Source organism: Opisthorchis viverrini (genome assembly GCF_000715545.1).
Source record: "Opisthorchis viverrini unplaced genomic scaffold opera_v5_122, whole genome shotgun sequence".
NCBI lineage: Eukaryota > Metazoa > Platyhelminthes > Trematoda > Opisthorchiida > Opisthorchiidae > Opisthorchis > Opisthorchis viverrini.
In genome coordinates this window covers 757709-774684 of record NW_008751780.1, presented here as the reverse complement: position 1 = coordinate 774684, position 16976 = coordinate 757709, and the positions used below count along the sequence as shown (strand labels likewise).

Genomic DNA, 16976 nt, shown 5'->3' with positions numbered 1-16976 from the left:
GTTATCCTAGCAGGTGCGTCCGGGAACACGTTCTTTCTTGAGGCTCTACGCCACGTCCATCAAGGGTTCCATGGGTGAAGGAGGGATAACAGTTCCACGACACTGGAAATATACATGTAAAATATAACTACGCAGTTTACAGTAGAAAAAGAAATGTGCAAAATAATTTCGGTATTACGTTTTTATTAGTTGCCTCATCGGCTGATGCGCTATCCTGCCAATGAACCACATTAGTAAGTTCGATTATTGCGCTCCATACACTCATACACACCCATATTTGTAGGGTGCGCTCAAATAAATTCTCACAAAAGAATGAAGGTAGCTTACAATAATTTCTTCCAGAAAAAGGTTGCATTTCGCTAAAATACAACAAAAGTTCCGCAGATCTGGTAAGCTAGTTTGAAAATCAGTTCTGTGACAAAAGGCTAGAACACCATAGAAATCTCGGTAGGCCTGTTGTTAAAAATATCTCTGGCTGTCCGAAGTTCCCCCAGTTTCCAAAAATGACCATCAGTGTGATTTACCTTTTGAGTCATTTCCATTCTACCAAGGTGGTAGAACGTACTTTTGCGTTGCGATAATGGACCGGAAGAGCTTACGAAATGCTGAAAGTGATGTAGGTATCTGGCTCTCCTCAAAAAAGTCCTTCCGATTGCACCACAAAAAAGTGCTCACAAGACATAAGTCGTTCTACGGATGATTAGACGAATCTTCTATAATACTCGCACGAACATCTGGGTACTTCCATGGCTTCTTGGATATGCCAACCAAGTTGCCTACTTAGGACGCAACAAAGACTTATCCCTAACTGAACATGTCCAAAGGACCGTTACCAAATTCGTTGCCCGCCTTAAATCCTCGGATTATGGAACGTGCCCCGCAGTGCTTGATCTCTTTCGCCCAGGGCATCGTTTCCACCGAGGACACCACACACTTACTGATGTCCTGTTTGAACGAAGTCTTGCCAAAGCTTCTTCACCGTTGATCAAGCCAACACACGGCGGGAACATGGTGAGACGACTTGCAAGCTCGAGTTCACAATTTTATTAGGCAAACACTTTTATCATCTTGTGCTGTTATTCCGCTTATTACCCTTCCTCCGACGGTTGTTTGGCTTACATATAGCATCCAGTACAAAGGAATTTCGTGCGCTTTCTTATTGGAAGCCTCATGTGGGTGACACTGTAGTGGATAACCCTAGCAAACACCAGTTCAAAGTAGTTAAATCAAGTGAGTAAAAATAAGCGAGATTACACAACTCACAGTTCGTTGGTACAGTTAGGTATTACCACCACAATAAATCCAAATCGATCTCCTTCCTGGGATCTCCCTTGATATGCTCCTAGATACTTTCTATCCCGTCGTAGTCTGAAAGGTAGAGCACCGCTCGTTAATTCACTGCCAGCGTAATTCGACACAGCAAGAAGGGACCACGCCTTTCACGAGGTAGAGAATTTGTATTGCGTAATATTTCTTTTTCGTTCATTTAAAACAAAAATTATCCGGTATGAAGAGAAGAGGAGTAAGCTGAGATTTTAGTGAGAGATAGAAAGTGGTACAAATTGTGTAATGATAAGTTACAAAGAAAGTACAAATGTACAATGGTCAGAAGGATCACAATAACGCTACTGCTCCGTGCTGAGAACGTAAAGATCAGTGCTACATCCTTTTTAAACCTGTGCTTTTCAGGTGAACAGGAGCCGCTGGATGACAAGAGCAAACCCGACCCTGGAAGCCTAGGAGAAAGCCTCAACCCCGTGTATCAATCCGTGAATTCGTGATTCTAGTAGCTGGACTCGTGATGTTGTGCATGCCTACTGAATGTAATATGCCTATCACGCACAAGGATACCGACAACAACGGATAAATCTGACTCCCAGGGCCAACCTTCAGCTTCTTTAAACCCGGGGTCCAGTACCATCATTGCACGGAACCGTGTCTACGAACTACTAAAGTCTCATTCGAGAATATGCCGACCGCTTGTTTTATTCTCCTGTTCATGCGCGCGCTCTAAATGACCGGGTGACTGTCCTCCGAATAACTTCCCTATAATCGCAAATTATGGGCCATGGAATCATCTCCACCGTGCCTCCTACTATTTATAGAATCATAGATAATTGCGAGTACATTTTTCTTGTGATTTCTTGGAAATCGCGGCATCTGCTGGGAAGATGCAAGGTGACATTGGCCGGATACCTATCATTAGTTTGAGTGGTTGTATCCCAATAACGAACATATTGTGTGAGCTTCCCATACCTCAGTCTACTCACGTGTCGATTGGGTGCCGCACTTTGCTCTATGAGCCGAAGCTCGTGCATGATGCTTATCGGTGCATTAATGGGGATGACGAAACCCTCGTGAGACTACTCACAGCGTCCTTAAGAGCGGCTAACACTGACAACATGTAAGTATATCATTTCAGATTCTCACGTTCCTAGAATTTTCAGGGAATCATCACCCAATCGCCTAGAACAACCAAAGACTTCCCCAACCCTGTTAAAAACTTTATCCAGCGCGAATGCTTTCACATCTGTCCCGTCCCTTGCTGACCATTTCGACAGTGTTCGTGCCAGTCTTCCACACCAGCCAGAAACCCACTTGCCGTCTCGAAGCGTGGACATCGCGACAACAGACTATGTAGTGCGAAAATCCGGGGGACATCTTTCACTGTCGGAGACGGGCAACAGGGAGTCCTACAGTGCCACCCGTATAGCGCCTTTGCGAATATCGTTGAAAAAGACCCCGTTGCAGTCAGACGGTGCGGCCAAAAAGAGACCAAGGAGGCTGAAGCGGAGTCAAAAAACTCCTCACACTGCAAAGGTCCGTGATTTCCCAGCATTATCGCGCAATGTTGCGAAATAGCTAAATGGCCATTGATTGGGCAACCTTTTTAATCACTTTGAGGACCGTTGCTTTAGACAGTTGTCAGTAAATGTCGCTATTGTCAGTTGTATCAGTGGTCACACCAGTGCTTCACGTTGATTTGTTGAAATGGGTCTTTTGTGCAAAGGCCAAAATAAAGTAGAGAATAGGCCTTGTCCTACTCCAACGCTGTAATGCGGAATTTTGTGATATAAAGTGACTGACACGGCGTACTGCACCAAGCAACCTCCAGGTAAATTTCATTCAGTAGTCAACGATACCTCTTTCACTCTGAAAAACCCTTTTGCGCATCACCCGTATTCCTGAATGACCGAGACGGGCCATACCGATGGTTAGAGACATTGTCAGACGTGGCCCAGTCGCGCCCTCAACGGTACTCATGCATCCAAGCTATTGCCTTCAATGCATACATCCCCGATCCCCTCACTCAGCAGTCCACCTACAGTACTGTTTTTACGCCTCCAATGCGCAGCTACCTCCCCCACCTCTCCGAATCATCGGTGATCTGTGGCAGCTACAACCACTGTATAACAAGTACGCGGTTATTACAGCTGACAGTGATGATGATGATGACGACCAAAGAGAAGCAGCTAAACTGGCTCCCTGCCAGACTGCTCAAGCCTAGGTACGACAATTCAACCGTTCAGCGGACTTGCAGTTTAGGCCTTCAGGTTCTTTCCATCCAGCAGTTTTGGCCAACAAGTTGCACTGCGTCACATTTGGCGACCAAGTAGAAGTGATTCGGCGGTTCTGATTAGAATAAACTGGACATTCGACAAACTTATTCCGTATCAGTCGGTTTGTGGTATCTGCCTTTTTATTCAAAACAATCGTTACGGTCCAAGCCAGGCGGCGGTGCTCATAGTTGCCTGCTTTGAAGACTACCGTGCTATAAAACTCGTGATTACCGCGCATAGAGCTGAACGACCATCGTTTTGATTCGTTCGATCACTTCCCGATGGCTGTGGTGAACCATTGGTTGCGTGTTGCCTGTTAAGGGGTCCATGCTACGAAGACGTCCTAGGATTGTTTGCCGGGTGGCAACCTGATTAATTCCAAAAGAGTGTTACGCTTCTCCTATCTGTTCTGCATCCGACTTGGGGCAGTGTGACAGTTTGCGTACCTGAGTAACCCCTTTGAGCTGTACTGATGAGACGTTTAAAATGTGTCCGAGAATGAGTTAGAACAGAGGCCGGGTTTTCGAGGATAAGCAACGTTTTACTTGTCTAAGAACAAGCGTACATGAGCTGAAATGTACATACAAAGGTTCAGCACGCGTATATATGGTAAGTATAAGAATAAGCACACAAAAATCATGACAACTGAAGGATGCTCGTGCATCATCCGCAGAATCTCTCTTGGCAGGTTGATCTATGGATAGAGGTCTGATGTAATGGTCTTGATTATAATATGCCTTTCGGCCTTGAAGCGTCATCGGGCTGCTGGACCGGATACACTTGTTTTTTATACACTTGTTCATATATATGGGGGAGTATCTTTGTTCCGCTTGATTAGATTGTAGTACGTCTTTGGGATGAAAAACGCCATTGAGAGACTCGATTCGAGAACTTTAACTCTCTTCAGACCATTGATCACTAGCGTCTCCTTGGCATAGCAAGAGGTGGGTGACCATACCATGTGCGTAGCGAGGTGGCATGTTAGTGGGTACGAATCGTTAGAGCCGCAAGTTAAATGCACCATGTTGAGTTGGTTGGGGTATCTACTGTGTATGCCCGACCACCGTCCACCAAAAAAGCGGTACTTTCTGTTCTAACGGATTGTTCGTGGAGAACAGGTCACGACATGGCAACGTGAATTGAAAGCGGTTACATCTGGATGGGGCCCGTGTGATCCTGCTTGCATGAGGTTAGCAACCCTGCAGGATTTGATACGTGCTCGATCTCAGCACCCCGTATACTGTCATTTCGTGGCAGGATTACCTAGCTCAAGTACACCCGTCCTCGGTAAATATTGCAACTAGACTTGTCACCTTCATGTGACCTTGGTGCCTAGCTAGGTATGAGGCAAGTCATCATCAATGACTTTCGCGCTGCGAGTGTCCATCCAGCTCTTCTCGTCAAATGTGAGAGGTGCAAACACTTGAGGTTTGCAACAGTATATGTTAGTGGGTACGAATCGTTAGAGCCGCAAGTTAAATGCACCATGTTGAGTTGGTTGGGGTATCTACTGTGTATGCCCGACCACCGTCCACCAAAAAAGCGGTACTTTCTGTTCTAACGGATTGTTCGTGGAGAACAGGTCACGACATGGCAACGTGAATTGAAAGCGGTTACATCTGGATGGGGCCCGTGTGATCCTGCTTGCATGAGGTTAGCAACCCTGCAGGATTTGATACGTGCTCGATCTCAGCACCCCGTATACTGTCATTTCGTGGCAGGATTACCTAGCTCAAGTACACCCGTCCTCGGTAAATATTGCAACTAGACTTGTCACCTTCATGTGACCTTGGTGCCTAGCTAGGTATGAGGCAAGTCATCATCAATGACTTTCGCGCTGCGAGTGTCCATCCAGCTCTTCTCGTCAAATGTGAGAGGTGCAAACACTTGAGGTTTGCAACAGTATATCTGTGGATCCCTTCCCTCTTATTTTTTTTCAACTTACAACAGTATTTTACCAGAACACATAGGTATAGTTGCGCCGTTGTGGTGGTTTTGCTGCGAGTAATGTTTGTCACGGTTTTTTCAACTACTGTCGAATCCCTGCTTTCCATGGGGTGCCATTAAAAAAACTTTGTTCTGTTCGAGGCTGGACCTTACCGTGGTGTTACGGTTTGCTCACCTTAGCGACCCGTTGAGCTACACTGGAGTGGTGGGGGGGGGTGTTCCCGCGACACTCAGTCTCTCATACCAGACTGGTCAATGGCTAGAGGCCTGACAGACTCCAGGTCCTCCAGGTTGGATGTTGCAACATGTGGCAACTTGTCCCGTAGAAATGGTAATGTATGTGTATTTCCCACGAAGCACCGCTGCCTTGTGGTTAGGCTTTTGAACCAAAGGCTTTGGTCGAAGACCCTATTCGTCCTCCTGTATGTGTGTGTGGTCTCCCTGACATTATTCCCGCTTACAACCAGGATACCTACGCCTAACTATAATTTCGTGCCACATTGGTCATCGCGTGGTGCCATCAGCCGGGTCGCCTTACTCGCTGCATACAACAGTGCGCGAAAGCCAAAACAGGCTACTACTGACGCCTCCCTTCTTGCTCTTTCACGTACTTCTTCCCCCTCTTCACCCCATTAATAACTCTCCACTTGTAAGCCCAGCACTTAGGGCTGATGATTCCGTTCGTGTTGCGTCGGTTTTGTGTGCAACATCTGTTCGTCACCGGGCGCCGACATCCTCAGGTATCTCGAAATCAATCTTCGAGCCTCGACTCCCAGTCTGTCTCGCCACCTTCAATATCTGCACTCTCAAGCGAGCAGTACAACAAGCTGCTCTTGCTCTCACACTTGACTTGCTTGGCATTGATGTGAACTGTATCTTAGGAACAAGAATTTAATGTGCAACCACTGGTTTAGCTAACTGCTTCGTCAGTCTCCACTCGCTCCCGCCTACGCAACTCTGGCGATCTAGATGCTGCTGTGGGGGGATGTGCAGGGGTTGGTATCGTCCTAAGTCACCGGGCGAAGGTATCTTTGCTTGACTGGATGCCTATTGATAGTCGCCTTTGTGCGGTTCATCTGGCAACGGCTGTGAAGGAGTCTCACAAGCGGGAAGTTGGTCGATGTCTGGTTAACGTGTCTACTCATACCACAACTGACTGTAGCTCTGACGCCGCCAAAGATAGGTTTTACGACACCCTGAATGCCCTGTTGCAACGACATAAATGCTTAGATATCGTTGCGGGAGATATGTGTGTACAAGTGGACAGACTTAGCGTACCTGTGACTCAGTTAGGTGGACTCGATACGTACGGATAATCGTGGACGATTGCTTCAGCTGTTTGCTGGTCTCAGGATTTTATGCAGTACGAACTTCCGAAATAGCCGAAATCGTCTGGCCACTTGTTGTCCTCCAACGGCAGGCCGGCCACAAACTCACATCGACCACATTGCCATCAGTTACCGATGGCGCGGATCTATAACGGATTGCCGGTCGTTCTGGAACACAGTAGATTCCGACGACGCACTCACTCGGAGTCGCCTCTCCGCACGATTTCCAGGGCCGCGTAAGGTGCCGTCGAATCGCTTAGCAACTGAAAGTTTGGCAGGTCCCTATGTCAGACGAATTTACCAGAATCGTCTTCTAGAGTCTCTTCCAAATGCTCCACCATCAAATGTGAACTCTTACTGGGAATTTTTTTCTGTGGCAAGGAACCGCTGGGCTCACGCAAGCACTGGATATCAGACCGAACGGTGGCACTGCTTAAATCTCGGAAAAACATCCCAGCCGGTCCCAAACATAACCCGGTGCGAAGAATTATGAGACGTCGAGTTAATTGGTCGTGCGAGCCCACCGTGAAGTATGGTGAACACAGAAAGCCAAAGAAATATGAGAGGCCCAGAAAGCGGGCAGTTGATCCGTGCAATCGATTACCGGAATCCATCAAACATTTGGCTGAATACTTCGAACAACCATTGTCATGGCCATCAGCTGCCAGTCATCTGGAGCCCATGGGTGACGTAGAACTCTGGACGGTGAAAGTGGAACCAGCTACGATTTTGGAGGTTTACGACTGCATATGTTCTCTCAATTCCACCGAGCCTCTGGTCTTGATGAGCCCCCACCCGTATTGTTAAAAAAAGGTGGGGGGGGGGTGAATTTCTCAGTCAGCGCTTGTCCTATCTTTGTGCTTGCATCAGGGAAAAGGAATCTGTCCCTGACAACTGGGGAGAGTCAGTGATAGTGCTCATTTTCAAAAAGGGGGTCATAGCGAGTATGTTAACCATAGGGGATCAGCTTGGCCCCGGTTGTAACCAGACTGTTGGCGTCAACGGTGTTTCGTCGCCTTATGCTGACTCGCGAAACACTGACTCGAGAGCAACAAGCGGGATCCCGATCTGGTAGGGGTTGTATTCGCCAAATCTCCACACTTTCAGGTGTTAGAGCAATTCCATACGTACAAACGACCCACAATTCTAATATTCCTGGATTTCCGAGGCGCATTCGACTCAGTTGGCAGGTCTGTTCTTTTTAGCACGCTTGCCCACCAAGGAATGTACCGGAAGTTCGCGAACATAATAAGCTCTTTGTGTTCTCAGACAATCGAACTTGTGGGAGTATACTGCGAACTCTCCAAATGCTTCCCTGCACTAAGCGTTGTTCGTTAGGAATGCCCGCTCTCTCCATTCCTATAATAAAAAAGTAATCCTTTAGCTGTAGCACCTTTTCGGTGCCTCACTGTCATGCCGTCAGAAGAAAGCACGAGGGCTGGGATACTGTCAGGTTGCCCAAGCCCAGACAAGGGAAGTCGACAGGCAGAGGGTTCGAACTACGGACCTTCCGGTCAGTAATTTCGCGCTCTAACCACCGAACCTACGAACTCACCTCCATTCCTACTTATCTTCGTCATCGGTGAAATCACAAGATGAACGCTGGGAGGTCTCCAAAACCCGGTGCTCAAATTAAAGAGTGTGTCGAGCACGAGAAACTGTGTTGGTTGGGGTATGTGTTGCGTATGCTGAACCATCGTTTGCCGAATCGAGTGCTGTTTCCCATGTTCAACTCAGAGTGACGGAAGCAGAAAGGTGGCCAACCCTTGACCTGGCAGAGTGGTTGGAAGAGATTACGAAACGTCTGGGTGCTGTGGGTGCTACTCACCGTCCGTGATGGGGCCACGTGATCCCGTTTGCGCCTGGTTGGAGACGCTGCAAGATATAGCTGCCAGCCGATGTCAGTGACGTTCTTGTTGTCAGTTTTTATCCAGATTGCCTGGTTAAGTGTCTGGCGGTGTAGGCACCTCGGGAATGATTGTAGTAAGCTAGCACTAAGTCCCTTCCCTGTACACTTTTGTTCTTTAGAATAAGGCTTTCACATAAATTACGGTTTTACGGCATGGAGTAGTGTGCGGTGGCCATTCATTCATTTGGTACACGGGACAGCTCTTTTCTAGATTTTCTGACTGAGCGCTCAAAAGTGCGAGCACTCCGAGTGTTCGGTAAACTTGAATTCGACCATTTCCCTTCCCGTATTAGTATTTTCCTTACAGATCCAGCGGTTGACTATTGATGTTTCATACTTCGTTGTGTGGTACTGTTGATGGATTGTTCTTTTTCGCCGTTTCAAAAATATATTCTCTGGTATATCTAGGTTTGGGGATAGGAGTCGTTTCGAATCCTACACCTTCAACCGCATAATCACTGCTTCAATTCCACTTTGCTGCAGGTGAGTTCAGCATGTATCGTTCCGGTTCCCCCACCGCTCGAAACCAACACGACCGCTTCATCACAACCTGAGACTATTCTGCCACAATGCGTTCCGAAGCTGAATTGTCCTGTTTCTAGCCATTCTGTTCTTTCGCCCGGCGCCAATGGTGACAGTATTGCAAAGGACGTTCATGTATTAGCTACGGATTCACCACAGGTATGCGGAAGTTCCAGTTGTACTACACTTCCGAGCAGCCCGATGCTATCCATCACAACCAGCCCGCTCGCACGCGTCGCTTCTGAATCTACACCAGTTTCTTCACATGCAGTACAAGTGTCCCAAGATTCATTATTTACCAGAGCCTCAGTCCACTCAGAGACCACATCAGTTGCTACAACCTCATTTTCTGCTTTGCCTGTTAGCACAACTGATAGTCTCTCGGTTCGTCGTGTTCCCGATCCTGCCTTATCTCATCTATTCCAATCGGCTGCGCTTTTCCACCCCTATCAACCACACTGTGAACAAGGAAAAGCTAATTCCACCGCAGGCGGTGGTTTGTTTGATGATTGGGTGGATTCCTCAAGCAAAACGGCTGATTTGAACGCTTGTGCGATTCATCTACCGTTGTCCGTCGATGGCACATGTTCAGGCTCAGTTTCTGGACCATCTTCTGTTACTGGGAACGCGTCGCATGCGATTCAAGCTCCACATTCTGTTGGGGGTGCTGCAGATATGCCTATTTACATGTCTCAAAGTCCACAGTCTGTTCCTTCCAACTACTCTTCCTATCCTGCGACCCCAGGAGGCGGTCTACCTAGCATTTCTTCAGTTCAAACAAATCCTGTTTCTTCGGTTGTCGCATCACCATCCCATTTGATCAAGGGTGTAAGTTCAAGACCCACCCTTCCCTCTCCATCCGTCCGATTGTTTGACAACCTAGAGTCGCGAACGGATACCCATGAACCGAATCTGGAGGACCAACCACGAATTGCAGCCCATGGCCTTGCAGCTTATCTTCCTCGGTCCAGTAGTATGCGGCAGCAGGCTGCTACAGAAGACGATATAAGGACTAGGCGGTCGTTAGAAGATCCAAGGTCTGCATCACCCCAGGTGCCTTCACCGAATACAGAGCTTTGTGGTCCCTATTCGGCGGGTGCATCGGATTCCGGATCCAGGCCACAATCCACTTGCAAAGGTGTGCATAGATCAGCATCTAACACCCTTGAAAATGCCGATCACTATTTTAACGGGGTAACGCCACAGAAGTCTGGCAGCCGAGGAAGGGTCTCCGGGGGAAAACCCAGAGGTGGTGGTGAGTGTCTTAATATTTTCTACCGTTCATATACTACGGTTCAGTCGAGTTGGACGAATGAAACGAGACCACCTTGGCACAACCTCATGTTTCAGTATTACGGTATTTTCCGCACGTTAGTCTGGGTGACCAGTGTTCGTGTAATTAAATCTGCTCCGGGTTTCCATTTGCTTGAGGACGACTGGTCCACAAATTCTGTACCTAGTTCTTCCGCGTACCAGCTGTCGAATCTTCGCATGAGTTTTTATGGTTTAGATATATGATACCTAACAAATGCACCTAGTGTGGTGTCGCAACGATTGTTTGTACATTCTGAACCTATCAGTACGGACACTTTACGTATACGCTCACCTTAAGGATTTGAAGAAGTAATCTTGACTAACATCGCCCATCTGGTATTTTGTTTGCACAAAATCTTCAGGGAATGGGAATGCAGAATTTCTGTTGCAAAGGATTCTTATCTGTGGGCCGGATGCTTGAACCAGCAGGTGTTATCTGCACACAGGGGACTGGACTGTTATTCCAGAACGTATGAAGCGGGTAAAACTGTATTGTGTCCTCATTTCTGCGGTCCGGAAGTTCCAACGTCCGAATTCCGGACATGGATGCAGACAACCCGTAGCTGTGACCCAAAATTGACTTGTTTTTTTTTCGGGGTGCATTACGTGAGATTATAACATCCGTGGCATATTCTGCAACTAATGGTAAAAAATCGTCCCGCCGTACCACCTTTTCGGTGCCTAACTGTCATGCCACTTGAAGGAAGCACAACGACTGGAATATTGCCAGGCTGTCCAAGCTTAGACAAGGAAGTCAAGATGCAGTAGTAGCAGTAAGTTCGCGCTTTAATCGCTGAGCCATTTCGCTCTCACGATGTACCGTGTGTGGTAAGTTATACAATTAGTCAGTTGTTAAACGTTCTGTTTGGAATGAAACATTAAGGACTATCTGTTCTTGGGGGTGTTCGGTAGATGGTAAATGCAGCGTCTCACTGCATCATTTGCTGCTGTTGATTTATACGTTTCCTTCCAGAGCCCTTTATCCAGGTTGGCATGAACTCTGCGACCGAGTTCGTTGGGGCCTTGGTATCCCTATATTTTCCTTATATCCTAATATTATACGGCAGTGAAGCATCGGTGTTGAACACTGATGTCATGCTGTCGATGATGTTGATCCTTATATTATTTCCACGCATCATTTATCTAGTCGGAGAGCAATATTTGAGGGAATCACGTATTGTTCCTTCCTTCAACACACCCTCGTACTGATCACCAAACCCCGGTGATCAATGCTCAATGATTGCTGGTTTCTTAATTTTTACCTTAATCAGCCAGATCCTCATGAGAGTACGGAGTACGGTACTTTCTCGCACCCTCGAATTCGAGTAGGTACATTGATCTCCTAGGTAGGTCCAAAAGTTTCTGACTTCCCTTATACAAGCACTAATACCCTTAGTGGCCAATCTACCGAGTTTTTGTCTGTCTTCGCTGCGTTTGCCCGCAGATGTTGATTGGACAGGGAATATTTGAGAAGGATGTCATCCACCACTTGGTTCGCGAACCAGCTGTCTAATATAAATGTTGCTACAAAACTGGATGGAACCGCACCCGAGTCTCCCGGGTGCAAAGGTACCAGTCAGTGTAGTGCACATATTTGCTTACCTGGATCCCCGTTCCAACATTTGCATTACTGCGTGGATAGTGAATTCTGGACAATGTTGGTGTAGACCTCACCAACCTATCCATGTCAAGGTCGTGTCTTCAGTGCTGTGTTACCCTGCGTACAGTCAGAGGGGTCAGAAATCTTGCCACTTATGGCAGAGTTATTTATTATAAAAAACAATATTTAGAGATATTTTCCCCGTATTGCTCAAATCCAGTGTGACAGTTTAGTGACTCCATATATGGTGAACGGTTTGGTGCTTCGTTAGTTGTACTGACTTAGACAAGTAGTTCATATGTGATTATGTCAACTCTCCTGGAAAACTCTCATCACACAACCATATGAAGCGGAGATAGTGGAAGTAGTGGGCGATGCTATGAGTTCAAATAGGTTATGGTCGAATTAAAGGAAAACATCGGTGTTCAGAAGTGTTGCGTTGTTGTTGTTGTTGATGATGATGACGATGATTATGATAATGATGATGATGATGATGATGATGATGATGATGATGATGATGATGATGATGATGATGATGATGATGATGATGGCCGTGCATTCGCAACCATATCCTGAAATTTCAGCTGCGCTGGCGTTTGACGTGTCCAAGTTGTAACCGAAGTGTGTGACGCGCTCATCTAGATATGCCCATATGAACCGTTTCACTGGAACCCTGTGTGGCGGTCACCTAGGAAAGATCACAATTGTGAGGCAATGAGTTTTTAAAACTGGACTAGTAATTGACTTTATGACGATCATACGTAGGGAATGTGCACATTTGCTTAGTCTGGGTACTACGCATATTCACCCTGCCTGAATTTTCGTCGATTCCCTTCATTTTTCACAATGGTGTTTCTGAGACTGTTGCGTCGTTAAATTTTGTGTGTATTGCCCCACAATGTTTTCTGTAGGTAGGCGACGTCGTACAGAACTGGAAGAACTCTGTAATTGGAACATTAATGATCGCAGTCAGCCATCTGTGGACTTCAAAATCGGAAGCTTACCTTCCCTACCAGATGAACGACAGGTGTCTGAGTTGGCTGCAAACAGCCAGTCCTCTCCAAATGCTCTTCCTGGAATATCATCCAGCGCTGACAATTCCGTGGTGCCTAGCTCAGAGAACAGTTCGAACAGACAATCTCCCAACGTTCACGGAATTTTCACTGAGGCGTTAGTTGAGCGTGTTAAGCGACGTCGGCAGCTTGAATCGCAGAAGCGGCAAAACCACCAGTTGGAGCCTGTTATAACCAGGTCTTCTGAGGGCTCACCAGAATCCACCCTGTCACCCATGTGTTCAACTTCTAAATCTGCCCAAGATTCTGAACGATCTCGCACTGGGAAACAAAACACTAGTTTTTGTATTGCCTCTGCTGACCATCGTCGGCGATCAGGCCAACGATCACACGATGATGGTGGCCCAGCCGATATCTATGGAACCAACAACCGTTTCAGAAGATCTAAATCATCTGAAAGCGATTCATCTGTATCACCCGGCACTACTCCGTTGTCTTCTGTGCGATCTTTCAAGCATGACGGTTCCATTTCTTCGTACTCAGGTAGCGTTCCTCCCAACGCATCGTTTCATCCACGGAGTCATGTCCAGGTAGAAACAGGTGATCGACCCCATGACCACTGTGATACAAATAACCACCCTTCCCATGATTCTCCCAGTGCTGCAACTCTAGCTGTGCTCAAATCCCCATCCGTTAACTTTGGTACCGAGTCTAGCGGGAAGCGTCGTCGACGAATCTTAATGAGTGACGAAGAAGAACTCAAACTTTTGCCTTCTGAGATTAATTCCCAAGTGCCCTTACCACCGAAACTGGAAGAAGTTCAGGTAGGTTTATCTGCTTTATCCTGGTACCTGCATTTCGTAATCGCTTGCTACAGTCATAGATAGTCATGATAGGTGTGTACTTATTGCGTTATATATGTTGTGTAATACATCATTTGTTTCGCTGACTTTCGAGCGCTTTATACTCTTTCTACGTGTCTGGAGTGAATCAAACTCAAACGGTACTAACGTGGTATTGTCAAGGTATCCCGCCTATGATAATCGAATATGCAGCTCTATGATTGCCTCTGAATGCAGTTAGACTGATGTTAAGGGTGTTGGTATTAATTGAAACTGGAAAGCTACGCCTACATGACGGGCTCCAGATGGAGTAAAACCGCTTTCGACTAGTTCTAATGAACTTGATAAACAGACGCATCCTTAAGGGAGGCTGATCCCTTGTTTTGTTTTGTACTTTGGTACACAGTTGGGGGAACCGCAGTTGCTCCAATCCATTGCTGTGCTAGCTCGCAGCATGACGGGGTTCGCATTACCGTACTGGTGAACTTCGGCTTCAAGTTACGGCTAATAGTTATTCTGTAAGGGTGTCTCGCCCGCTACGACCGTAGGGATGCAAACAGTAATCACGTGCATTCACCGATTTACATATGAGTCAACTGTCGAGTATGTTTTAGGACCTAGTGACTATTCAAACAGAGGTGATGCATGTATTTATTTGTCATGCTGACTTTCGAGGACATAGCTGTTACTTCGATATGGGCTTAAAACATCGATGTTCAACCCCGTTGCTCCGCTGCCATAGATTGCACTTGCAACCTGGGGACGCCATTGGTTTCGTGTCTCCTGCACAGCTGTTGCTACTGAATATGTAGGTAACTGTAATCTGCGGTGCCCAGTGAGCCTGCTTGTTCCTCCGCAGGAGTTGACCACGATAAAAAAAACTGGTTTGCAATTTCCGGGGCGTTACTGGGAGACAAGTATTGAACGGGATCAAAACAACCGATGTGTCTGCCGGTTCGTCCGATCATTATGGCGATGGATAGGTAGTCCAGTGAGTGGTCAGTGACTAAGTGTAGGGAGGATGTTGTTCACGTACCCTACGAGTCAGTGCCTAGACGTTTAATTAGACACACCGCTGAGTGGCACAACTGTCTTGCTTATCATTTGTGCAGTTTTCACTCTCGATCATCCTGGTCCTGATTGCTAGGTAGGGGATTCCTTCTTCATCATGCGAAAGTGACGCTACTTTCAAAGTTGAGCTTTCAAAGGCTTGGGATATTTGATTTTCGTTTCAGGTTCTTTATATGCAACTCTTGCTCTGTTCTAATACAACCACTGAAGTCATTCATCTTAAGGCCGTACGTTTTCCGTCGGGCATCGGCGTCTAAACACTATAAAATTACAATCCTTCCACTGTGGCAAGACCACCTATGGAGCCTAAGCAGAAATAGTATCTTTCGGATGTATTCTCTCCAGGCTGGGGGGCAGCCGGACCTGTGGTTTTGTGCGTTACACTTCATGTTTTCAACTTTCTATTTAGGTGCACTTTATTAGACTCATAGACATGGATGGGAATCTTCCTGGTAACAGTGGGTTACAGCCATGGGCATCTTTGTCCCCCACTAGAGATACTTTCATGGCTGAAGAGGTTAATTTCAGCTTTTGAGTGTATTTTTATTTGAAGCAGTTCCATAGTAGCCTTTTGAATCACTGCATTTCTCTGACCAAGGCGATTATCCCACTAATTTATGTTGTAGGTGCATCATCTGAAACCTCATCGAACAACTGAAGGCTCAAAGGTGTCAAATTCGTCAGCCAGTCCAACTCCACCGACTTTGCTTCCACTGAACTCGCCTTTGTTAACGAATTCTTGGGCAAAGCGCGATTCCTTGTCATCTCACCAGCGAGGTGATAATCGAAAAAGTCATCACCTCAGAAGCAGATCGACTAACTCCGGTAAGGTGCCACTAATCCGTTTGCTGTAAGCTTGGTTACCGTGTTGTGATGCGCTTCTCCAGTACGACTTCGAAAAGGCCAGGCAAATTCCCTCATATTAGAGAGGTGGTCGTACCAGACGGGTACGACATTGAGAATAGAAAATTACGCCGAAATGCCGTGCACAGCCCCTAAACTATTTTTGTTGCATAAGTGACGTACAGTAGATTGTTCACCCTCTATTCGAATTCAAGTGTTTTCGTGACCTCAAATACTCCTTCGTCTCCAGTTTTCGGAAAAAAAATCATTCTCTCCTTAGACTTTATAATTCTCTTCCCTCCTGAACCCAGCATTAGATTTGCTGCCAAGTGTACGTAACACACAGATTGTCAATGCTTTGACTTGACGTTGAGATGTCTAATATGGCTGGATCATGGGGTTCTCGGGTATAGTTCATCAGTAATACCGACTAATGTAATAGCACTGCTCCATTGATTGCTCTGGGTTGTGGCAGATCTAACTGCCACTGGTTTAGGTGGCGTCACCTTTTAGTTATGGATGTGAGTTCAGGTTTACCTGGAGATTCGTCAGGTGCGTACCGTTGATGGTTCTCGATAAAAATGAAACAGCTGTATAGTGCCTATCGGCCTTTCGACGTAGACTGGTCTCACTTACCGTCCGGAGGCCAGTCACTCTTACCAAGTGAACAGCACGTCGGTTGGAAGGATGTGTCAAATGCTGGGTACGGACCTAACGAATGCATGTTTTGGTTGGTCAGAATGTCAGCCACTCGAGATCGAACATTTGTAGCTCGGCGCCTCTCAATCCCTTGCGAAGTGCAGCCCTGTTGAACATCCGATGGTAACCCTATAAATACAGCTGGAATAATCTCCCTTTGTCTTCATAAAGGGCTGTCTGAGTTTCCGTGTCTTTTGATATCCATAGTGGGCGGGGCAGGAGGCCAAGTACCGACCTAGAAGTTACACTATCGTCAGCAAGACAACAACAGCGGTTAAATGATGGAATATATATATATATATATATATATATATATATATATATATAT

General features: G+C 46.6%; 2 protein-coding genes across 2 annotated transcripts in view; one reads left to right on the top strand and one right to left on the bottom strand.

Moving 5' to 3' along the window:
- Nucleotides 1-2261: 2261 nt before the first annotated feature.
- The window catches only part of T265_13960 (hypothetical protein), a gene marked incomplete at both ends in the record, with an annotated part of 76856 nt that continues 62141 nt past the window's right edge, over nt 2262-16976 (top strand). Inside the window, 5 exons of the mRNA XM_009171361.1 lie at nt 2262-2404; nt 2439-2820; nt 9228-10521; nt 13092-14017; nt 15733-15931. Of these exons, the coding sequence (XP_009169625.1) occupies nt 2262-2404; nt 2439-2820; nt 9228-10521; nt 13092-14017; nt 15733-15931 (2944 nt within the window). The remainder of the gene's footprint in view (nt 2405-2438; nt 2821-9227; nt 10522-13091; nt 14018-15732; nt 15932-16976) is intronic.
- Nucleotides 10939-11124, bottom strand: T265_06147 (hypothetical protein; the record flags this gene model as incomplete). The annotated part of the gene is made up of 1 exon (XM_009171340.1): nt 10939-11124. One exon carries the CDS (start codon nt 11122-11124, stop codon nt 10939-10941), a length of 186 nt encoding a protein of 61 aa, XP_009169604.1.